The 25264-nt window shown below is 47.1% G+C and overlaps 1 protein-coding gene across 1 annotated transcript; it reads left to right on the forward strand.

The window, feature by feature from the left end:
- Nucleotides 1-611: 611 nt before the first annotated feature.
- Nucleotides 612-22236, forward strand: CARD19 (caspase recruitment domain family member 19). Its single transcript, XM_069865705.1, has 6 exons — nt 612-653; nt 11327-11469; nt 12861-13014; nt 18089-18148; nt 19997-20068; nt 21716-22236. The coding sequence occupies exons 1-6, from the start codon at nt 647-649 to the stop codon at nt 21826-21828; spliced, it is 549 nt and encodes a 182-aa protein (XP_069721806.1). The 5' UTR covers nt 612-646; the 3' UTR covers nt 21829-22236.
- Nucleotides 22237-25264: the final 3028 nt, after the last annotated feature.

A 25264-nucleotide genomic window follows, 5' to 3' on the forward strand; every position in this document is an offset into this window, starting at 1 on the left:
TAAGAGGGAACAGAAAGTAGGTGTCACTTCCAGCAGTGTTTTTCCCTTCTGGGTTCCAGGTGACTGGCACGTCTCAAACTCCACCTCTCCTGTGGCTGTGGGGAGAACTTAGAGCAGCTTCCAGTAGGGAAAGCAGCTCCAGGAGAGCTGGGGAGGGGCTCTTGATCAGGGAGGGCAGGGATAGGATGTGGGGAACAGTTTTCAGCTGCAAGAGGGGAGATTGATTTGAGATTTCAGGAAGAAATGTTTTGCTGTGAGGGTGGGGAGGCCCTGGCCCAGGCTGCCCAGAGCAGGGGTGGCTGCCCCATCCCTGGAGGGGTTCAGGGCCAGGCTGGATGGGGCTTGGAGCCCCTGATCCAGCGGGAGGTGTCCCTGCCATGGCAGGGGTGGGACTGGATGGGCTTTGAGGTCCCTTCCAACCCAAACCATTCTGTGATTCTGGGAGTCTATGAAATGCAGACACGTGTCTGGAACAGCGGGAGAGCAAGTGGTGGCCCCCTCGGTGTAAAAAGGCCGCTGAGAGGCCGGAGCGGCCCTGGGGCGGGCGGGGAGTGGGGCGGCGGCTCCCCCCGGGGCTGCGGGGACACCGCCCCGCCCCGCCCCCCCCCTGCCCGCGGGCGGGGCCGCAGCGCGCGCCGGGGCCGCCATGGCCGGTGAGTGCGGGGGGGCGGGAGCGGAGCGGGGCGGGGGACAGCAAAGCCCACCCAGTGCCACCCCGGCCACGGGCAGGGACACCTCCCGCTGGATCAGGGGCTCCGAGCCCCATCCAACCTGGCCTTGAACCCCTCCAGGGATGGGGCAGCCACCACTGCTCTGGGCAACCTGGGCCAGGGCCTCCCCACCCTCACAGCAAAACATTTCTTCCTCAGATCTCGTCTCAATCTCCCCTCTTTCAGCTTCAAACCATTCCCCCTCATCCTATCCCTGCACTCCCTGATCAAGACCCCCTCCCCAGCTTTCCTGGAGCTCCTTCCAGCACTGGAAGCCGCTCTAAACTCTTCCATAGCCTTCTCTTCTCCAGGATGAACACACCCCACCCTCTCAGCCTGTCCTCGTACGGGAGCTGCTCCAGCTTTCAGATCATCTCTGTGGCCTCCTCTGGATTCTCTCCAACAGCTCCATGTCCTCCCTGTGCTGAAGACTCCAGAACGGAACACAGGGCTCCAGGTGGGGTCTCATCAGAGCGGAGCAGAGGGGCAGAATGCCCTCCCTCCCTGCTGGTCCCACTGCTTTGGATGCAGCCCAGGACATCATTTTGCTTTCTGGGCTGCAAGCGCTCGTTGCTGGCTCATGCCGAGCTTCTCATCTCACAGCAACTCAAGTCCTTCTCCTCAGCGCTGCTCCCAGTCACATCATCCCTCAGCCTGTACTGGAATTTCAGATTGCCCCGACCCAGATGCAGGACCTTGGCCTTATTGAACCTCATGAGTTTCTCATAGGCCCCCTTCTCTAGCTGGAAGAGGGAATAGCAGACATCCTCAGTACGTTTGCCGATGGCATAAACCTGGAGGAGCAGCTGATCCACCAGAAGGCTGTGCTGCCATTCGATGAGACCTGGACAGGCTGAAGAGGTGGGCAGAGAGGAGCCTAATGAACTTCAATGACAGCAAGTGTAGGGTTCCATACCTGCCACAGAACAATCCCTGCAGCAGGTCAGTGGTTGACTGTCTGGAAAGCAGCTCTGCAGAGAAGGACCTGGGATTTCTGGTGGACAACAAGCTGACCATGAGCCAGCAATGAGTCTTCGTGGCTAAGAAAGCCAAGGATACCTTGGGGTGCATGGAGAGAGTATGACCAGCAGGGAGAGGGAGGTTCTCCTCTCCCTCTGCTTTGCCCTGGGGGAGCCCATCTAGAGTCGTGTGTCCATTTCTGAGCTACCCAGCTCAGAAAAGACAAGGAACAAGTGGAGAGTGTCCAGTGGAGGCCGTGGAGATGAAAAGAGGGCTGGAGTATCTTATCAAGATTCCTCATCTCTCTTATGGGGAATGGCTGAGAGACCTGAAACTGTTCAGCCTGGAGAAGACAAGACTGAGAGGAGATCCCATCAATGCTGATCAATATCTGATGGGCGGGGCTGGAGGATCATAGAACCATAGAGTGATTTGAGTTGGAAGGGACCTTAAAGCCCATCCAGTTCCAACCCCCCGCTATGAGCAGGGACACTTCCCACTGGATCAAGTTGCTCAAAACCTCATGCACCCTGTCCTTGAACATATCCAGGGATGGGGCCAGACTGTGTTCAGTGGTTCCCAGTGACAGGACATGGGAGGACAAACTGGAGTATGGGAAGTTCCACCTTAACATGAGGAAAAACTTCTTTGCTGTGCGGGTGATGGAGCACTGGAACAGGCTGGCCAGGGAGGTATGGAGTCTCCTCTGGAGATACTCACTCTGTGGCTGGACACATTCCTGTGCAACCTGCTGGAGGTGACCCTGCTTTCCCAGGGGGTTGGATTGGATGAGATCCAGAGGGCCCTTTGAATCCCCACCGTTCTCAGATGCTGTGTGTTCTATGAATGGAGTGTGGGTGTTGCCACGTGAAGGCTGACTGCGATGTGTGTGCCCTGAGGTGTGCTCAGAGCTGTGCTTCGTCACACAGCCTGGTACAGCAGCTGCGCAGGCTGTGGCCATGAGAGAAATCCCTTCCCATGTCCAGCCCAGAGGGGCAGACCAGTTGCTCTTCACTGGAGCTGCATTTGTTGAACAGTGCCATGTGATCCTCACAGACCATTTCTCTGCTGCCACATTCCTTAAATCCTCGACATCCCTTTCTTGGGCTCTTGTCCAGAATGGGACAAGGGAATGGAGCTGGGGAATGGGGTTCTGGGAGAAGCTGAGGGACCTGGGCTGTTTAGTTAGGAGAAGAGGAGGCTGAGGGGAGACCTCATAGCTCAGTGCAGCTGCTGGAAAGGAGGTTGTGGTGAGGTGGGTGCTATGCTCTTCTCCCAAGTAACAAGTGGTGAGACCAGAGGAAATGGTCTCAAGTTGTGCCAGGGTAGGGTTAGATTGGATATCAGGAAAAAATTCTTTACTGAGAGAGTAGTGAAGCCCTGGCAGAGTCTGCCCAGGGCAGTAGTGGAGTCTCCATTCCTGGAGGTGTTCAAATAATGTGTGGCTGTGGCACTTTGGGACATGGTTTAGTGGGCAAAGTGGTGTTGGGCTGACAGTTGGACTGGATGATCTTAGAGGTCTTTTCCAACCTTAACGATTCCATGATTCTATGAAAGGGAAAAGCCCAAACCTACATTACTTTTAAGCTAATATTTTGTTGAGAGACTTTCTCAGTTCTCTCCTGAGGTGCCTCAGCAGGGCGTTTGCATGAGTGCATCCAAGGGCAGGGCAGGTGCCCTCAGGCTCTGGTTGTCACTTTGCCTTTACAAGGTTTATGAAAACCACCCAGGAGTTTTACAGGAAGCTGCAGCTTGGGTTTGTGTTGCACAGCAGTTGCCACTGAGGTTTTTGGGATGGAGGTTTACAAATTATGTGTGTTGTTATGGAGAATGTCAGAGATGATTTGGGGGGGGTGGGATGTGGCTGTTGTATTTAAATGTATCTGTCTGCCATGATCCCATCTGCTTGGTAAACTGAGGAAGCTTTTAAGGGAAAAACAAACATTAAACAAACATTAATAAGGATACAGTGGTGTCAGAGAAGATATCAAGAGTGCTTATGTGAATATTGGTGGAGTTATTAACTGGAAAGGTCTTCTCACCTGACCTACAGGGCTTAGCAGCATTTGTGCTTCCAGGGCTCAGGTACTCCTGGGAGCAGGTCCGTGTGGGAGCACAGTAAGGAGAGGCTGATTGCAGCCTACAAATTCAAAATGCACCTGGATTTATTCATTCACTGTGACAAAAATGAGGTGGAAATCCAGCGCCCAGCCTGAGGTGGCAGGTCCCCAAGTCTATGTGATTTTATCCAGAAGGAAAGCAAAGATAGATTGTATAGGAGTGTATGTGGGGCAGGGGGCTGTCAGGGACAAAATCCCATTTGATATTCCTTGTACTGAAAACAACATAGAATCACAGAATGGTTTGGGTTGGAAGGGACCTCAAGGCCCATCCAGTCCCACCCCCTGCCATGGGCAGGGACACCTTCCACTGGATCAGGGGCTCCAAGCCCCAACCAACCTGGCTTTGAACCCCTCCAGGGATGGGGCAGCCACCCCTGCTCTGGGCAACCCAGGCCAGGGCCTCCCCACCCTCACAGGAAAACATTTCTTCCTGAAATCTCAAATCAATCTCCCCTCTTGCAGCTGAAAACTGTTCCCCACATCCTATCCCTGCCCTCCCTGATCCAGAGCCCCTCCCCAGCTTTCGTGGAGCCCCTCTCATTATTGGAAGCTGGTCTAAGGTCTCCCCACAGCCTTCTCTTCTCCAGTCTGAACAACCCCAACAGCCTGTCTTCAGATAGGAGGTGCTCCAGCTCTCAGATCATCTCCATGGCCTCCTCTAGCCTTGCTCCAATAGCTCCATGTCCTTCCTGTGCTGAGGACTCCAGAACTGAATGCAGGGCTCCAGGTGGGGTCTCACCAGAGCGGAGCAGAGGGGCAAAATCCCCTCTCTGGCCCTGCTGGTCCCACTGCTTTGGATGCAGCCCAGGATATGGTTGGTTTCTGCGCTGCAAGCAACCATTGGCAGCTCATGTTGAGCTTCTTATCCTGCAGCACCCCAAGTCCTTCTCCTTAGGGCTGCTCCCAGTCCATTCTCCACCCAGCCTGTGTTTGTGCTTGGAATGGCCCTGACCCAGGTGCAGGACATTGCCCTTGGTCTTGTTGTACTCCATGAGGTTTGCACAGCCCCACATCTCCAGCCTGTCCAGGTCCCTCTGGTTCCATCCCTTCCCTCCAACGTATTGACAGTGCCACACAGGCTGTTGGGGTTGTGTCACCAGTAAACTTCCTGAGGGCGCCGTCAATCCCACTGTCCATGTGTGTGACAAAGATATTAAACAACAGAGACTAAAATCAGAATTACAAAGGGGTTTTTAATGGCCACTGTAACTGAAGGTGATGTTTTGTGTTACCAGAACATTGTACCAGTGGGTAGTGAAGCCTTCCAGGGAGCAGATGCCTCCCCACAGGCATAAGGAGGGAGGGTGCTAATGCCACAGCACTCATCTGCCGTCCTGTCTGCTGCCAGGGTCTAGCCTGCCAGTGCCTCGGTTAGGAGTTGTCTCTGGAGAACTCTGTGAACATGCTCTGCTGTTGAGTTTGGAAGAGCTGTGGGAAGGGCGGCACTGTCGCCCTTGATGATTTTCCTGCAGGAAGGCAATCTGACACCTTATGGTCATGTACAATCAGATTTTTTATGAGTCTTGTTACTTCGAAGAGCAGAATACACTTCAGCAGTTTTAAAATGCCAGCCTGTGGTTTAACAACTGGGTCGTCCTGCAGCAACTGTCAGAACCCAACTGCCTGTTGGGAGGGAAGGGCAGAGAGGTGTCATTTTCATAGAATCATAGAATCATAGAATAACCAGGTTGGAAGAGACCCACTGGGTCATTGAGTCCAACCATTCCTATCAAACACTAAACCATGCCCCTTAGCACCTCGTCCACCCGTGCCTTAAACACCTCCACGGAAGGTGAATCAAGCACCTCCCTGGGTAGCCTGCTCCAGTGCCCAATGACCCTTTCTGTGAAAAATTTTATAAAGGGCTGCAATGGGGGTGATTTTCACCTGCAGGTGGAACGTGTTGAGTGTGTTTCCTTGACACTGTCAATTGCTGCTTGCACATTTATTGTCACTGATTTTATGTATTATATTCTCTGTCTGAGGCACTGCAGGCTACAAATAACCATTAATCTCTTGCTTTTCTCTGATATCTCTTAATTATATGTGTACTTCTGTTCCTTCCAAGTGTGCAGGCTGCAGACGGTAGTGTGATGTGCCCATGCAGCGTGCCAGAGGCCACCTCTGCCCTGGGGAAGAGAACAAATATAATATATAATGTATCATGGGCTTATAGTAATTATAAGTTAATAACGTGGAATGACTAGTTGTGTTTTCTTCTGAACTGTCAAAAGACAGCTCCTGAGTTTCCTGTCTGATGAGCTTAGATTTCTTCTGAGTGAGGAAAATGCTGAACTTTTTATAAGCAACCCTTAGGTCAGCTTCAGTGCCGTGGTATCCGATCTCAGCTGTGGTTGCTGCCTCTCCTCACTCCGCTACCAACCCTCCAGCTCTGTCAAAGCCGTCAGGCTCTGCTGCTGCCTGAGCAAACCTGGATCTTATTCCAGAGCCTTGGACAGGATGAAGCCTAGTTAGTTCAATGATCTGGGAGGGGGAAGGTTGTTAAGTGCAGTAACATCCAATCACAAATTCAGAGTTAGATGCAATCTTTGTGCAGTCAGAGGGCATTGAAATGCCTGGCAGTGACACTCCTGTGCTGTAAGCTCTGGTTAATTTCCCTTGTCTCCTGATTTTGCTGCTCTGAACTCTCCAGGCAAGTACTGGCTAACAGCATGGCAGCCTTAATGCGGGGGTGGCTCCTGCTTAAAAAGCAAGTCTTGGAATCATAGAATGCTTTAGGTTGGAAGGGACCTTTACGGGTCACACCATTCCAACACCCCTGCAGGAACAGGGAAATCTTCAACTCCATCAGGTTGCTCAGAGCCCCATCCAGCCCGACCTTGAATGTTTCCAGTAATGGGGCCTCTACTACCTGCCTGGGCAACCTGTGCCAGTGTTTTACCATCCTCATTGTAAAAAATGTCTTCCTTATATCTAGTCTAAATCTCCCCTCCCTTAGTTTAAAATCATTACTCCTTGTCCTCTCCCTGCACTCCCTGTCCCTCCTAACTCCCTTTCCCTGGAGAAAAGCTCCTTCTTAATTTAAAGATTTTAGCTTTTCCTTGCAGTAACTGTATTCTCTTTGAGGCAGTAAGATAAAAAGTGGATATGTAAAATATCCCAAGCAACCAGTCCCGAAATTCTTAAGCCCCAACAGGACATCAGTAGCCTTGCTGCAGTTGTGAAGTGACCTGGTTTGGAGTTTCTTTTATTTTAAATTGTAAATTACGGGTATGTTCAATACTTAAAAGCTGCTGCTTGTGAACAGGGATTATAAAACTTCATAGCATGGTCATGTTGTGCACCTGTAACTGGGCCATGTCTGGTGTGCATGGAAGCAAGTCCATGGCATCACAAAGCTGCATGGTTTCTGGGGCGAGCTGGGCACACGGTGGCTTCGAATACACAGTTGTGCCTTCCAGGTACCCTTATCGCTCCAAAGCAGGGTGCCACATTCCAGCTGCTAGGATTAGTGGGGCTTTTTTGTTGTTTTTCTTTAAATTTAGTAGCTGGGGTACAAATCTGCAGTGATGGGCGGTGTTGGTGGGAAGTTTCACTTCTCTGATCTACCAAAAGCTTGAGGGCGGCTCCTTGTGTAGCTTGGGCAGAGGTTTTTCAAAGCTAGAGGAGATGAAAGATTTCAGAAGAGAGAGGCGACGTACTGGAAGAGTGAGGTACTTCTGCTCTACTTTTGTTGGGCTTGTGTTGAGCTTGATAACTACTCTTCAGGAAACATTAAACCTTGCACCCAGTCCTGAATACTGAAGGTGCAGGCAGTGAAACATCTCTGTGGGAATGGGAGGAAGCAGACTGCTTCCCAGGTGCTGCTTAAAAACGGAGCATCCCATAGGATGGAAGAGTCTTGTGGATGCCTAAGGCACAATTTAGCAACAGCCAGAGAGGCTTAGAGCATCGTGTCATTCTCTTCTTCTGCCTTTTGGCTTAGATGGGAAGAAAACATAGCCACTGAGATCTCAGAGAGGGCTGTGGCCCGTGATAGGATGCACCAGCAGGCAGGTTTCAGGTGGCAGCAGAAAGGCCTTGGTGGTTTAATGAGTGTGTGTAAATGAAAAGTGCTGCGAGGACATAGGGTGCTCCTGATTGCTCAGAAACGATCCTGACTTCAATGAGATCTTCAGTTGGTCACAGGTAGGTGTCATTGTTACTAATAGACTGCCTGGGGGACAATTGGTGATGAGAAGGAAGCAGCAGAGCATGAAACAGGGAAGGAAATGACACTTGTAGCCTGCTTTTATTTTACTTTGTGTATTCATTCTGCTGGATCCTTGTCAATGCTTTTAGCACTTGCTGTGTTTTATTGCTTGGATGTCACAGGGTTATTTGGAGTTAAATTGCCATGCTAGCTGCAAGACTGTGGTTTAATGCATGTTTTTTGTAGAGTGTGCAGAACGTACAGAGTTGTGGTGACACTGAGAGTCGCTATGAACCTTGGAGCTGCGGCAGAAGGAGGAGGAGGAAGCTGTGGGGAGTGTGGCACTCACCTCCCAAAAAAGTATTTGCATGAGCAGGCACAACTTCACAGTCTCCTGATCTCACCTCAGCCGTTTGTGCATGCCAGGGGGTTGATCTGAAGAGATGTTTGATCTCAGCCTTGAATCAAATAACCTAGAACTTCTTGCAACAAAAGGGAATTGCACAGCAAGTTTATCAGGGTTGTGTGTTTCTGACAGGACACTAAAACGCTGCCTTGGGAGCAAGCCATGGACAAGTGAGGCGTTAGAAACATTTGGAAATAATATGATGTTTGTATAAAAATTACGAATGGAACAGAAATCCTGTTGTGCCTGTGGAATCACAACTCCCTGTGCACTATGTGTGTTCTTGTTTGAATAGGTTGGATGCTGCACTGGAGAAGTTATTGATGTGCAATGGTCACACGGGGAGGTTTTCCCAAATCCTTTCCTGTAAATACTGTTAGTACTGCACAGACACAGAGATGGACAGCATGACACAAACCCCACACATGACCTAGAAAGGGCAAGGACTGTGCGTAGGCGCAGTGTATAATGCCAAAGTTTTCCGGCTCTTGTAATTCATTCTTTTGTTTATGTTCTCTGTGAAGGCAGGCTGGGAGAGTTGGGGTTGTTCAGCCTGGAGAAAGGAAGGCTCTGAGGAGACCTTAGAGCAGCTTCCAGTACTGAAAGGGGCTCCAGGAAAGCTGGGTAGGGGCTTTTGATCAGGGAGTGCAGGGGCAGGATGAGGGGAAGGGTTTTCAGCTGGAAGAGGGGAGATTGAGATGAAATCTGGGGAAGAAATGTTTTGCCATGAGGGTGGGGAGGTCCTGGCCCAGGTTGCCCAGAGCAGTGGTGGCTTCCCCATCCCTGGAGGGGTTCAGGTTGGATGGGTCTTGGAGCCCCTGATCCAGCGGGAGGTGTCCTTGCCCATGGCAGGGGTTGGAACTGGGTGGGCTTTGAGGTCCGTTCCAAGCCAAACCATTCCGTGGTTCTGTGATTCTATAAATTGAAGAGCAGAGAGGACTACGGCTGCGTGTTTTCTGGTAGCCAAAATACCATTAACCCTTTGTATTTGCTTTAAATGGTGTATGATCTGGGGGTGTGTTGGGATGATGGTATTTTGGTTTTGTTTTATATACGGCTCTGTCAAGTGCCGTACTGGCATTTTAATGTTTATTTCAGACATGGTCATGGACGTGATCTTTCTAAATGTCGTAAGGGCACAGCAACCAATGGAACCGGTCTGTGCCTGCGTTTTAGTATAGGGTCTGTAGACAAAGAGCTGTCAGGAAAACTGGCCCTGCAAAACCCAGCACTGTAAATTGGAAATGGGGCCTAAATAGCAAGCCTGGGTTTGTGTATTTGCAGAGGCTTGTGCTAATAGAAAAAGCTGTGGCTTTGTTTGCATATGTATTTGAGGGTACTTCTTTGGTAAAAATTTACTGCTTTTTGAATGCCCTTTCTCCTCACTCCCACACGAATTAAAGGCAGAGTCCTTCCCTAAACAGTCCTTCATGACTGTTTTGCAGAGATGTTCCAGTTCTGGTTCAGTCTGGGCAGGTTCTGCTGGGTCCATTGCTGAAGTGTCCTATTAGAGAAGCAGCAGCGTTGAAGTGTTAGAGAGCTGGGTGATATATGAGGTTCAACAAGGCCAAGTGTCAGGTCCTGTACTTGGGTCACAACAACCCCATGTAACGCTCCAGGCTTTGGGAAGGGCGGCTGGAAAGCTTCCTGGAGGAAAAGGATCTGGGCGTGCTGGTCGACAGCAGCTGAACGTGAGCCAGCAGTGGCCCAGATGGCTGAGGGCCAACAGCATCCTGGCTTGGATCAGCCATCGTGTGACCAGCAGGAGCAGGGCAGGGATCATTCCTGGACTTACTGCTGGTGTGGCTGCACCTCAAATCCTGGGTTCAGTTTTGGGCCCCCCACAAGAAGGACATTGAGGGGCCTGAGTGCATCCGGAGAAGGAAACAGAGATGGGGAAGGGTCTGGAGCCCAGGGGTGCTGGGAGTGGCTGAGGGACCTGGGGTTGTTTAGCCTGGAGAAGAAGAGGCTGAGGGGAGACCTCATCACTCTCTGCAGCTCCCATAAAGATTGTGGTGAGGTGTGTGCTGGTCTCTTCTCCCAAGTAACCAGACAAGAGGAAAGGGCCCTCTTATGAGAGGCCATTATGAAAGGTTTCTTTTCTGACAGAATGGTGAAGCCCTGTCAGAGGCTGCCCAGGGCGGTGCTGGAGTCCCCATCCTTGCAGGGCTTCAAACAACATGTGGCTGTGGCACTTCGGGACATGCTGGCATGGTGATGTTGGGCTGATAGTTGGACTAGATGATCATAGAGGTCTTTTCCAACATTAATAATTCTATTCTGTGTTAGGGCCCAATCCCTCCAACCCCCCTTGCTGTGCCCGGCTGTGCCAGCTTCTCTGTGTCTCATCCCATTCCACCCCACACTGTGCTGAGGTCCTCGGGAGTTGAGCAGCAGGCAAAGCCCTGCCCTGTGCTGTGCCCCACTGTCAGCAGTGCACTGAGTTTGAATCTAAATTTATGTCCTTTTACTATTCTACATGGGAGAGAACCTCTCTTTGTGAAATTCATATTTACCTTAAAAAATTATAAAGCACCATCTAAACTCCATAACATGAAATCATAAATGATAGAAAATATATCTTCATTGTTTTAACAGCTTTGGGACTGTGTTTGATGTAAGAACTTTGGGACTGTATTTGATTAAATATCCATCTAATTAAATATCCATCTGATTAAATATCCATCAGTGCTTGACATCTAAAACTGAGAACCTTCTCCCTTTGGAAAGAGAAAGGGAGCCCAAGTGACCAGCCAGGAGTTCAGGTGTGTGTGATTTTAAGTGGATGTGTCTTTGAAAGCACGTGACTGTGTTGTTTTTTCCTAATAGATAGTTCAGCTTTCTGAAATTTTGTGATGGTGGTAATTTTATTTTAGCTCTTTAACCACTGCCAGGAAAATGAATTGTACGTAATTTTAAAAATGCCTTGCTAATTAACTGCTGCAGTTTGTTCTCTCTGTTATTTCTTCTCTAGATCAGTCGTATTGTCATCGGCTGCAGCACGACATGTACTTTCTTACAAGCAATAGCCGATTGAATGAGCAAGTGGTTGATAAAATTATTCTTCAGCTTAACCGAGTCTACCCCCAAATTCTTACCAATGCAGAAGCAGAGAAGGTAATTTGATGAATTTTACTCTATCTCTGAATGTTGCATTGTTTTTGCAGGTCTGTAGCCCTCTTCCCAACTTGGCTTTAGCTGCCACTCACAGGCAGTCTTCCTCACCTCAGACTTGCTGACCAGTTGTATCTGATCTCATATCAGAGAAGTCACAGGGCTGGCACGTTCCCTGTGCCAAGTTGTTATGGGAGAAGGCGATCCTGAGCAGCAGCTCAGTGCCGTGGTTCCTGCTGTGGCGCCTGAGCCGTGCCCTCAGCAGCACGCTATCTTAGAACCATCCGTGGGCAGGATTGTGCCCAGCGTGTGACCAAATGCCCTGCATGCCTGTGTCACGTCAGGTGATCTGGGCTCCATCCAGCTCTGTCCACAGAATCATCTCTATTAATTTAACAAGTTTTAGCAGATGGTTCATGTGATTAATAACTCGGAGTACTGGTAGAGAGAGGGAGCGTCAGTCCCTTCTGTTAGTGTGGGAGCTGTGGAGTGTGGATGGAGTTAGTAACATGTTCTAGTGGTGCCACTATGCAGGGTCGAAGGCTGCCCTGCTTGGCATAAAGCTTTCAAAAATGCGTAGCTCATTTTAGGGAGAAAGATCTTATAAACTTTTGTGAAGTGATAGTTAAAAGCTTCACAGATCCTAGTTATGGCACTTTGTACTTGCCTTCTGCTGACTTTGGCTGCGCAAAGTTCAGGATTTTGGCATATCAGTATTTGAACATTTAGAAAAATCAGTCTAATGCTGTCATAATCAAATTCCATTGGGACAACTGATGTTTTGGTAGTGTAGAGCAGTACCAGGTCATCAGCTGAGCCAGAGTAGCCACAATTAAAGATCACGCACAATTAAAGATCATCTCATTCCCTCAGGAGCTTCAAAATAAATGCATAAAGAACCCGTGAAACGTAATTTGTGATTTCTGCTCTATGCAGACAGAAATGATCTGCTTTCTCATGGGTCCAGGCAAGTTTCTGTCCACTCTATAAAGTGTTTAGGAAGCTTACAACCCCAGATATATCCAGTGTACCATGTGGGAATTTTGGCAGAATAAGGAGAGCTCTATAAGGTATGTGGCATTCCTGTCACCTGCTGAGAGCAGAGAAAGCAGCAAATGCAGATTAGCCATCACTTTTATCAGGACAGAAAAAAGAATGAGGAAAGGGAGAGGCAATATGCTCTCCATCAAACAGTGCTGGCCAGATGGAGCTCAGTGTCTCGAATGTCTCTGAAATGCATGTCCTTTTTAGGTTCTCCTTATTTTTTTGGCCCATTTTTTTTAGCAAATACAAACCAAACTCTGTATCTTCACTCCCTTACATACTGAGAAGTGATGTAAAGTTGATCTCCAGCTGTTGTAATCTATCTTCTGATGGATACTTTTCTCTTACAGTTCAGGAATCCAAAGGCATCACTCCATACCAGGCTTTCAGATCTGATAAAGCACCTTCAAAAGAAAGGAGAGAGGCACTGTCAAGAGTTTTACAGGGCTCTACAGATAAATGCTGAGCAGCTGTATAACGACCTGCCGAGCAGGAAAGTCTTGAGTAAGTTGATTTGTAAGTTGATGGAGTTGTGGATTTCCTCAGCACGGTATTACAAAACCTCATTTTGATGAGATTTAGGTTATTTAAATATACGTGCAGCATGTCAGACATTGATGTAACTCAAATGGCATACAATTTCTCTTTTCATAGCCATTGCTTCTTAATGGCTTGTTTATTTCCTCTGTGTTTATTCTGACTTCTGGCACCTAAGATCATGACAAACCTCAAACTCTTAAAGCTCAAAACTCTGGTTGACCAGAAGCTTGCCTTTTCCTCAACCCATAATCTCCTGGTTGTGACCAGTTTAATGTGAAGCAAACATTCACGGGCCTTCGTAATGCTGAAAGGTGATATCAGTCACCCAGGACTTGTTTTGTGCAGCTGGTAGGCCTGAGTGGTGTCCGTAAAGCTGCCCCCCATGATCTGAGGCTCAAACAGGTGCAATTCTATGCTGCACATGAGCTTGTTTCTGTAAGGAGAAGTATCAAGCCTGACTTGCCGACCTGGGATAATGCTTACTATGTGTTGGTGTTTTTTCCCCCTGCTAATGAATGGGAGAGAAGAACAATGTTCCAAATGCATGGGAAATACGTTCAGGCATCCCACATACAGCAACAACTTGAGGAGTTTGAGGGAAAGCTCCCACAATTTCAGTTAATGAAGCTGCAAAGGGGCTGCAGTTTAAGAAATCCTAATGAAGTATCTAATAGCATTAGTACGCCACTGGTCAATTGATTTCTAGTTGTAAGAAACTCCGCCTTTAGGTGCAGAGGAAATTTTAGACAGGAGGGTGAAACTGCAGAAGTCTATAGATGTGTAAAAGATCCAGTCAGACCTCTTTTATTTTGGAAGTGAAGATGGCATGTAAGGCAGTAATTACCTTTGAAGCGACTGCATTGTCTAGCTTCGTTTTGCCTTTCATTTTGAAGGAAGGGAGTTGTATCTCCTCATCAGAAATACATACTGGTGGAAGACCACACCATTTTCCTGCCTGCACAGGGAAGTTGCAAAGTTATCCCAGCTCTTCATACTGGAACTACTGACCCTCAAACTATGAAAGTCTGGGCCCATCCCTGCCTCAGAATGTCAGTTGAGCATAAATCCCAATTGATTCAGCCTCGCAGCAGCTTTAAGGCACTGGTTTTGATCTGATATTTTTCTTTCAGAAGTCATGCCTTTTGAGGAGAAGGGAATTAAATCAAATAGTCTTGGATCTATCGTTTCACTCAGGTAGAGCTCAAGAGGAACAGTTATTTCTGTCAGGCTGGCTAGAAGACAGCAGACAGTCTTTATTAGTTAACAGCAACTCAAGAAGTCTTAGTGCAGTCGATGAGAATAAAACTTCAAGGGCATATCGGTGGTTTAAGAGTTAAAGCTCTGTTAATATTCAATAACACTTTCTACAAGTTGTTTCTGAAAATGTGTCTTAACACAGGTGTACGCAGTAGCCAAGGCCTGGCTACATCCCATATAGATGGTCTGTATTCAGCTGGGTACTAGAAATAGCAGAGCTGTGACCAAGTTCCTCTGTACCCATTAAACGTACTGAAGTTGTGCAGATATTGTACTCTCACACTGCCTCATGCTACGGTCACACCAGGACAAACTGCAGAATCATTGAAAGCTTTGGGCTGGAAGGGACCTCAAAGCCCATCCAGTTCCAACCCCTACCATGGGCAGGGATATCTCCCCCTGCTCCAAGCCCCATCCAGCCCGGCCTTGAACACCTCCAGGGATGGGGCAGCCACCGCTTCTCTGGGCAACCTGGGCCAGGGCCTCCCCACCCTCACAGCAAAACATTTCTCCCTAAGATCTCATCTCAATCTCCCCTCTTGCAGCTGAAAAACCGTTCCCCCCCATCCTATCCCTGTGCTGTCCCTCCCCAGCTTTCCTGTAGGCCCCCTTTAAACTAGCTAGAAGGAAACTTGCACAGGACATCTGTGGGATGTTTTCTCTTTTAGGTGGAGCATGAACATGCTTGTTCTTGCACTTGATTTATGTGGTTACTTTGGAGAGCTTTTACTCGGGTAGCCACATGAGTAGGCAGGGTTATGACTTCTCATGTTCAGGCAACACATGGGCCAGAAGTGTTTCACAGGAAAAACAGAGCTGTTTGTGGTGCCCCAGAACGGTTTTGCTGCTGCTGTGCAGAGATTCTAGTAACCATCATCAGTCATTAAATTCTCTGTATCTTGGTACACTCTCCTGTGTTCCCATCCTTAAAACAACAAGGATAAGTTAAATAACTGAGTTAAAATACCACTATGTGGTGCGATTCTACAGTTTCCTTGCATTGACTTGAGAAGGAAATAATGAGATGAGATGATTGTGTTAATTTTCTTGCGGCTTTGTATGATTTCTGTAACTAAACTAAATGTCTGCAATCTGGATTGAATGATCAGCATCTGTGCAGCACTTTAAGCTAAAACCGCGAAAGATTTTATTCTGTAGGAAAAGCTCCCTTTTCAACATGAGGTACTATTTGTCATTTAAATGCACTTGAACATTCTGGATACTGGGAACATTATCTTTCTGGTCTCTAATGCGCAATTTTTATGTTACTGAAATGTTACTTATATAGAATCATTTGGTTGGAAAAGACCTTTGAGATCATTGAGTCCAACCGTACCTATCTACTCCTAAGCCATATCCCTGGGCGCCTCATCTGCCTGTATTTTAAACCGCTCCAAGGACGGTGACTCCACCATTGCTCTGGGCAGCTGTTCCAGTGTGTGAGAACCCTTTCTGTGAAGAAACTTTTCCTAATATCTAATCTAAACCTCCCCTGACACAAGTTGAGGCCACTTCCTCTCGTCCCATCACTTGCTGCTTGGGAGAAGAGTCCTGCACCCACCTCACCACAACCTCCTTTCAGGTAGTTGCTGTAGAGAGTGGTGAGGTCTTCCCCTCAGCATCCTCTTCTCCAGGCTAAACAGCACCAGTTCCCTGCCCTGTGCTCCAGCTCCTTCACAGCTCTGTTCCCCTTCTACAGGTGCGCTTTGGCCCCTCAATGTCTTTCTCATAGTGAGGGGCCCAAAACTGAACCCAGGATTCAAGGTGCAGCTTCAACAGCACTGAGTACCGGGGGATGATCCCTTCCCTGCTCCTGCTGGCCAAACCATGGCTGATCCAAGCCAGGATGTTCTTGGCCTTCTTTGCCACCTGGGCCACTGCTGGCTCCTGTTCATCCTCTGTTGACCAGCACCCCCAGGTCCTTTTCTGCTGGGCAGCTTTCCAGCCGGTCCTCCCCAAGCCTGGAGCACTGCAAGAGGTTGTTGTGACCCAAGTGCAGGACCCCTTGTTGAACCTCATATCATTGATCGCAGCCCATGGATCCAGTGCATCCTGATCTCTCTGTAGTGCCTCCATATCCTCAAGCAGATAGACACTCAAGCCCAGTTTAGTGTCTTCTGCAAATTAGCAGCAGTCATTATTAAATTTGTCAAATTTAGCTCAAAGCACTTACAGAATTGACACTAAAATTTGTAATTGTGAAGAAAAAATGAGAATCCTTAACATGGGGACTTTGTTCTAAATGCAGACTGAACTGAAACAAGCAGCGTTACAAACTCCTGGAGAAATTATTGGTGAGGACGCAGCTGAACCATGGCCAGGAGAGAGTTCTGTGTAGATGACATGTAGCTGCGCATAGCGAATCCTTGCAAAGATTGCTTTTTCACTTTTAAAATCAACTTTAAAATTCCTGCTGAAATAAAACTTCTTTGCCTCAAGTATGATAATGCAAGTGAAATGTTCCGTCATGTCTCAGAATTCCCACTAGAGGGTGGTTAAGGCACATGACATGGGCAGCTTCCGAGCTACTGAAGCCAAAAGGTATCGCAGGTTCATAGAATGGGTTGGGTTGGAAGAGACCTCAAAGCCCACCCAGTTCCAATCCCCCTGCCATGGGCAGAGACACCTCCCACTGGATCAGGCTGCTCAAGGCCTCATCCAACCTGGCCTTGAAAACCTCCAGGGATCTTCCAGGTGACTCAGGAAATGATTTTATTTCTCTCAGTGCTCAAAGAGAAGGGATCTGATCAGCCCCGCTCCACAATAGCCTGGCAGAGCACAGAGCCTTGACTGCACTCTCCGGTGAAGCCTGAGAGTTTCCTAGCTGGAGAACATGGGGAGGACCCCCCCTAAAACGAGCAGGCAATAGAATATTGCATCACAGAGACTTTGCAGCAGTCCTTTCTGCTTCAGTGACTCAAGCTTTGCAGCAAAACTCTTCAGCTGTTTCTGTTCTGCTGGAGTGCCATGCCATGTCACCCCCGAGAGGAACGTGGTTAGCATGGAGGACATGTTCCCTATCCAATGTTGGCTGACAATAAGTCCCCTTTGCTGACCTGGGGCCCAGGGCGGTTTTCCAAGGCACCTCACCTGTAGAAGAAGGAAACCAAACAGTCCCACATTCTTCCCTGTTGACAAACAAATTTGGAGCTCTCATGTTCTTTTTTAAACGCTTTTGACCACAGAGATCTGGCTAGAAACATCTTGCAGATCATGATGCATTCAAGGAAAGCCATTCCTCTGCCGTTTATGGTGATGGTGTTCTTAGGTGTCCTCACAGTTCTGCAGAAAATGTTATCTCCACAGCTCTGTGGCAAAGACACCTCTAGAGGAGCTGCAGGTCTTTCTCCCCAGAGCAGAAACTACTTTGTTGCTATCTACAGAACACCTTGGCTTGAAGGCCAGCCGCCCTTTCTACTTGAATTTGCAGAAAAATAGAGGCAAAAATTCTTTGTGCCAAATGGAACTTAGGACCTACAGACTGTGAAAGAAACTGTGTGTGTATTTTGCTGAGGCCAGAATTTAGATAAATCACCTGTGCCAAGCAGTTTGTTCCAAGTGCTTCCTCTGCCGGATACATTAATGCCCAGAAATTTACTCAAGAACAGAAAATGTGATGATGCATTAAATTATCAGAGTGTTTTCAGATTAGCATGTATATTCACAGATATTTTGTATTTATTCTGAAATGTGTTATTTTGCACAGTTTTGCATGTGCTGATGATTTTGTTTGTTTGCTTGAGCTGAGCACTAACTTTTCATGTGTTGCTTTTATTTCTAGAAACCACAGACCCCACAGAGATAGACACTGACAAGGAGCAATATTTGCTAAATGACAGGGGTAAATAAACGCATACAGTGTCACTGGATGGAATGGCTTTTCAGATTATGATGCAATTTACTTGATCATGTAATTTGCATTTCATGTAATAAATAGTTTGATTTATGATGTCGTTACTGTCACAAGTTAAGTGGAATTAATGGAGGAAAAGGTTCTTAGCTGCTTGCTGTTGAGGAAACCAGCGCCAGGAAATTCAAGAGACTGTAGAGTTTAATCAATATTTACAATGCTATTATTACCTACACTCTTAGAGCTAAACTCTTCATGTTCTGAGATTTCTTCAGTGTTGGAATAGCAAGTTCTGTTCAGCTGCTGCTATTGTGATTTTACATAAGGCTTTCAATAATATTTTCACATAACTTTCAAATTTTTCCATTTTTTAAGCTTTCAATTTAAGTACAAATCATTTGAAAACAAAGACAGAGAAGAATATGAGCAGGAGCTCACTTAATTATTTTTTCCTTAGGAAAACGTATTAGTTTTCTTCCCCTTCCTCTGTTCAATGCCCAGATTATAGAGGCAGATATTTTATTCTCTGAAAGTTAGTTTGAAAAGGAGTTGAAGGTCTGAAGGAACGGAAAGAAAGCTGAAGAATTCACAATGAACTCTTTTATCATTTAAATTTTGTTTAGAAATTTGGATACTGTTATGAGAGAATAAAGGCACCTTCTCTGATCTGTGCCTTTTGGGCAAACTTTGCCCAGAGAGAAAACAGAAAGGAGGGGTAGAAACAAAATTTAACCCAATGTATTTTCTTGCCTGTGTTGGTGTTACTTTGAATATTGAACCAAGTGACTCTTTAGGTTTTTCACATTGCTATTGCTGACCACAGCGTAACAGCACGGGAAGAACAAAGTGCTGGGAAACAGGAACATTAAATAATTTCCTTTCTTCCTCATGCTGATGGAAGAATTGGCCTCTGCCTGGAGGCTGTGTGGCTGTTAGCCACCCTGACTGGGAGATCTCAGCTGAAGGAGCAGCCAAGTCCTTGCTCCATTGCCCTTTCTCCAACGTCCTTGTCCCCGTGGTCAGCTCCAGTTCATCAGTCTGCACCACATTTGTCCTTAAATTGGCAGGCGTGGTTTAATTGTAGCTACATCCATACGGAAGCAGTAAATACAAATAGAATTGTAGGTAATAAAGAAGCAGATATAAATCTTTACGAGGTTATGTCTGCAGATAAGCATGAATTAGAGAGGTTTCATTGATGTTCAGTATTGATCTTTAGGGATGAACTGCATGTAATTCCAGGCAGGTACGTGAAGGATTCAGTTCCAGTAGGAGATTTGTTTTAGGTGTTTGTGTGGTTCTGCATTTCAGCTTCCAGCAGAACTGCAGACTGCAATGAGAATATTTGCTTTTGTCAGGAAAGCAGAGTTTGTAGAACATCTGTGGGAAAAACTCAAACCCTAAAACTCTCTGCTGAGACCCCGCAGTCTGATGTGATGTTGTCTTACCCACAGGCAGCACGCTGGCCCAGTGGGGCTGGTCGTGGAGTAGGGTGGTGGGGTCCCAGGAGCCTGGTTAGTCTTGTGTTATAGTGTTTAAAGGGGGTTTTGCACAGAGTTTTAGAGTAAGAAGTCATCTAAGGAAGCTTTCGTTTAACTTTAATAGGCTGTAGCTAGGTGAACAAACAGTGAATGACATCAAAGCCACTGTAGTAAAAATTAATTACAGTATAGCAATCTGCTTCATAGTACATTAGCTACAGAACATAATTGTCAGTGTGTTAGCTTCATTTGAATACACTTAATTATGCATATTAGGAGCAATTGATGATTTATGAACTGAACTAAACTTTCACTACTCTCTTGTGTCTTAATGTGTTTCCTTTTTTATTTCCTTTAGGTCCAGTGTTTTTCCTTGCTTGTTTTAGCATTGCTGCAGGATTTGCGTTGTTTTGGTATTGCTATAACACAGGTAAATCCACTCTGGGGTTTTTCCTCTCAGTTGCTTTGCTTTAGCACGTGATGGGAGAGGAGCACACGTCTGGATCGAACATGGCTTACCTAACAGAGCAGGTCAAGCTGTCATCATTCAGTAATTGGGTCAGGGTACGAACCGCGCTTGAAACATGCTGAGATGTAAATAATGAATAATTTGCCCGCAGAGGATGGCACAAATAGGGGCTCTTTTTAAAGACAGTAGTCATGTGGGCTACTGTTGCTATAGCAATGGGTCACAATTCCCAGCACTCATGAGGCAGGAAAACAGCCCCAAACCTTCTGGTTTCCACATCTCTGGTTGAAGCATGACCGGTGCCAGGGCAGGAGGACACTGCCTCAATTTGCTGAGCCCAAGAAGCTACAACCATTGCCCTTCTTGCTGGTTCACAGCAACCAGCAGAGCTCCTGCTCCTCTTCACAGTTGTGCCTTCCACTCACCCAACGCTGCATGAGAGCGGCAGCTCTTTGCCGACAGGGCGTTGGTGCATTCACATTGATCAACTTGAGCAAAGCAGTGAGTCAGTGCTAGCAGAAGAGATCCAGGGGAGGAGCAGCTGATTCAGAGGTATTGCTTGCCCTTGAGTTGTCACAGGCTGCTGTGGGAAGTGCCAGTCTTCACGCAGTAGATGGGGAGCAGAATCCAAACACCATTTGGTTTAGTGCCTTCTGCTCCTGGGACTCCAGTCACAGCAGTTACAATTGGACATTGCTCTTTACTACTTTTTTTCCCAGAGCTGCAGGCTACGGTGGCACCAGTTCCTGGACACTTCAGGTGATGTGGGGGTCTGAGCTGTCCTGCCATTCATTCCCTGATCAGAGTCCCTCATTTGAACTTTCCATGGAGTCAGAGTTTAAGGTTGAAATGGAACCATTACACCATTGTGTCTAACCCATGTTAGCTGCCATCACTTCCCTTCGTCAGGTTCAGTCCACCGATGTTTAATAGAAGCATTTTCAGAAAAGCATTCAGGGACTGATACCAAAACCACAGAGAATCCATCCTTGCCCCTAATCTCAGTTAAGCGTCCATAGCGTTAGAAGTGTGTGTCTTATTCTCAGTTCAAACTGATTTCAGCTCCAGCCTATCTATCATTTTTGTTATGCCTTTCTCTACCAGATTGCAAAGCTCCTTCCCCACTTGTTTCTGTGCCAGCCTTTCTCCCTGTGGAGGTCCTTGTGCCTCAAGTCATCTCTCCATCTTCAGTTTTACTAAAATTACCAACTAAAGCTCTTCAAGTCTTTTGTTCCAAAGCTCTTTTTTCCCAGCTTTTCAAGCTCATTCCTGTACCTGTGCACTGTCTCAATGTCCCACATGTAACAGGAGCACCAGATCTGAGTGTGGTCTTCCAGGCGTGCACCATTGGGTGCTGTATTCAGATGTAAAGCTGCTGGCTTACCTAATTCGGTGACCTCCTCTTTGTGTGTCTGAACCTGCAGCGATGAATCTGAACAGATTCATCGTTATTCTGACTCAGCAGTAGATGTAGACAACATTGAAGGAAATGGGCTTTCCTCTAAAGTACTTTTAAAATTGATTTTTATGATTTGTAGATGCTGCTTGCTAGAGTGAAACTTAAGTTTGTTCACCTTATCTTTTTCCTCCATCTTTATTCTGTTTTAGATACAAAAGTCATGGGAAGAGCCAGAAGAATCTTGGGCTTTTCTCCTATTATCATAGGAAGACATGTTAGAAATATTTGTATGTTGTATTTGGAAGACATATCAAGAAATTAAGGAACAGCTGCCTCTTTGCTTGCCTGTACAGTGTTCCTGCCAAGAGAAGACAACGGTGCATGGATACTAATATACTACGCTCTTATACCAAAGATTTTATTAATTAGCTTCATCAATAATCATGTCGCCTCCAGATGTATTCAGAATCTCAGCCATATACATCCTTCCTTATGGGAGGAGACATTTATTTTTGTAAATGCTTATTTTAAAATATTTATCATTTCTATAAAAAATTATTTTTAGTACAGACTTTAAGATTATATCCTAAGTCATCGTGGGTCTTAAGCCATGTATGCCTACATGTTTTGTACTGGAATGAAGGATCACAACTGTTTAAAGAATGCTAGCTTATCTTCTGTGATAATTAATTGAAGAAAAGCACTTGAAAAAAAACCAAATGCACTCAAAGCCTTACAAAGACGTGGATCTCCAACTCAGGACTGCCTGGTTTGTCTGGATCCTTTATACTCAGTGCCTGAGCTCAGGTGGATCTAGCACCTATGACATTTATCCATGCCAGGTACCTTTTGTGTGCTTTGTACTTGCTGTGTTGTCCGGTTTCCTTCGTGCCTTCTCCCAGCCTGCCTTGCTGGTGTTCACACTCAGCTCTGGGCCCTGATTTGGATCCCCTGGAGCTGGTGCACAGCCCACAGAGGGTCCCAGGAACTGGAATGGCTGAACCAAAGCTCTTGAAACTACCAAGAAGATTTTTTTCAGATTTATTTAGTTTTTCCTTTGCCAGTGAAGAGTTTCGCAGTCTGTGGATACAAAACTGAAGCAGTCCAAGATATTTTGCAGGACTTAAGTACTATGATATCTTGAGGCTTTTTATTTTTATATGTATATGTATTTGAAGAGCCTGAAGTTGTTTATCACATTATTTGATGATGTTATGTTTTCCTTCTGTAAGTTGAAACCCGACAAACTTGACGATACCATTGTCACACTAAAATTCTTGAGGGAAATGCAGGAGCCAGGGCTGCAAATGAAGCACCTTGGTGTTTCTTAGCATTATGACCCTACCTACGCTCCTGCCTAGCTCAGTACAAATGGCGTTCCTTCTTCTACTGGAGGCGCAGTAGTTCTGAACTGCCTTGTGGGAAACGATATTTTCAATGGATAGGTCTTCAGAGAGCCCCTCACGAGAATACAGAGCTTGGGGAAACCATGTCCCTCTTCCTGGGGAGAAAGAGACTTGGTGGCTCTTCACTGCCTGACTGAATGAAGAGATTTCCAGATGAAACCAAATGTCACCTGAATAAAAGTTGCAGTTACATCACAAGTTACCAGTGCACTGGGGACCCCACACAAAATTTTCAATCATTTGGAGTGGTTTTCTCAAAACAGACTGAAAATTGTTTTCCAGCTTAAAATTCTATTCATGTTATAAAAATGTCAACATCTTCTCCAAAGCAAATGATCTTGTAGTCGCTGTATTTCCTTCCAGGACCACCCTCACCCGATATAGTACCAAGCATGGGGTCCAGAGGAGGGATTGGGTATAGGGCTGGATTTTCAAATAAAAGAATCATAGAATCACGGAATGGTTTGGGTTGGATGGGACCTCAAAGTCCATCCAGTTCCTACCCCCTGCCATGGGCAGGGACACCTCCCACTGGATCAGGGGCTCCAAGCCCCATCCAGCCTGGCCTTGAACACCTCCAGGGATGGAGCAGCCACCACTGCTCTGGGCAACCTGGGCCAGTGCAAAAGACTACTTGCAGGAAATGCCTAGAGAAACTTTTTAGTCTCAGAGGACCCTGACTTTACTCTTCTGAGAAAATGTTTTTGCCTACGGCATCGGAGTGTGGTTGGGACACAAGCCAACCCCAAACAGAGGTAGCCACGGTTTTTGATAAGTCACATTTCGAGGACAGATGGGACATCTTCGTGGCCATTGCTGGGATGAGTGCAACTCACCTCAAAACAGCTGAGAGAAATCAAACGGTATTACACCTTGACCGCACTGTCAGCAGCACAAGCTGTTTGGTTCAGTCTATTCCAGGCTCGCAGTCACTGTGTTTACGCTGTTAGCAGTGCCTCGGCCAGCCAGGTTAAAGCTGGCTTGGCTCTTTGCACAGCTGCAGCTGCTCCCCTGGCCGCAGCGCCGGCATTTCCCTGTCGAGTGGAGCTGTGCAGTGCTCCGCAGGAGGTTGTTCTGTGTGCTCACATAACCCCAAGTCAGCAGTGGGCCAAAGGGGGGTGTAAACAGTCTGATTGCTGCGGTGTAGAACATGGAATGAGACGAATGGAATGCCAGGCGAACGAAATAGGAGCCAGCAGACCGTTTGCTTAGACTTCTTTTCCCCTGCCTCCACCCCACCAGCTCTTGGATCTCTTCGGTCCAGTCTCCGCAGGGACTGTGGTGGGGGAGAAGGCAGTGCTGCAGCTGAGCATGCAGTGTGGGCTACGGAACCAGTTAACCACGAGGCTCTGTGCCCTTGTTTCCCTGCGATCTGCTCTTGTGCTGCCTCCCATCTCAAGAGGCACTTTAATTATGCTCTGTTGTTTTAAACACCTTGCCTTGTGTTTAAGGTTGGGTTTTCTCCCTGGCAAACCAGCTCTGATTGATAACACCTGAAATAAAATGGTCTTTTACCCACTGCTGCTTAAATCCTATAGCAGCCCCAATTTTAGGAACTGGAAAAAGATTCCTCTGAAATCTGAAGGGGTTTTAACTCTCTGCCTTGAAACAAACTTTGAAACCTCATTAAAGGTGTGTATTCATGTTACAGACAAAAAAACATTGTTCAAAGCAATCGCAAGAGTCACGTCTTATGGTTGGACTGGATGATCTGGTGGGTCTCTTCCAACCTGGTTATCTATGATTCTATGATTCTATGATTCTATGATTCTATGATTCATCTAAAAGCAGTAACAGGCCCTGTTGCTGCTAGGCAGGCTCTTTCTGTTTAGATTACCCACCGTGTTGCTCCCTGGATAGCAGTTTGCAAACTGTTGTGAGCTCTAACTGAAACCTACAGGAGTTATGGGTGCCTTATTTAATCTGAAGGTGAGACTTTGCCAGACATGCAGGTTCAAGGATGCCTCACAGTGCCAGAAGCCCTCTTGGACAGCTGAAACTGCTGCAGGAGTGGGACATGGGCCTCTCAGTGCCTTAAACCAAGTGGCTTTCTTGAGCCTTGAAAGCTGTATCACAGAATCATGGAATGGGTTGGATTGGAAGGGACCTCAAAGCCCACCCACTTCCACCCCCTGCCATGGGCAGGGACACCTCCCACTGGATCAGGGGCTCCAAGCCCCATCCAACCTGGCCTTGAACCCCTCCAGGGATGGGGCAGCCACCACTGCTCTGACCAAAGGGAGGTAAGGCAATGGATATGGGAAAGGAAAGTTTACCAGAGGGTGTGGCTCTATTTGTTCCCTTTCTGTGGTTGCTTGAGGTGAGGATGCTTCTCAGGAAAAAGAAACTAAG

This window comes from Phaenicophaeus curvirostris, chromosome 11 (assembly GCF_032191515.1).
Source record: "Phaenicophaeus curvirostris isolate KB17595 chromosome 11, BPBGC_Pcur_1.0, whole genome shotgun sequence".
Lineage (NCBI taxonomy): Eukaryota > Metazoa > Chordata > Aves > Cuculiformes > Cuculidae > Phaenicophaeus > Phaenicophaeus curvirostris.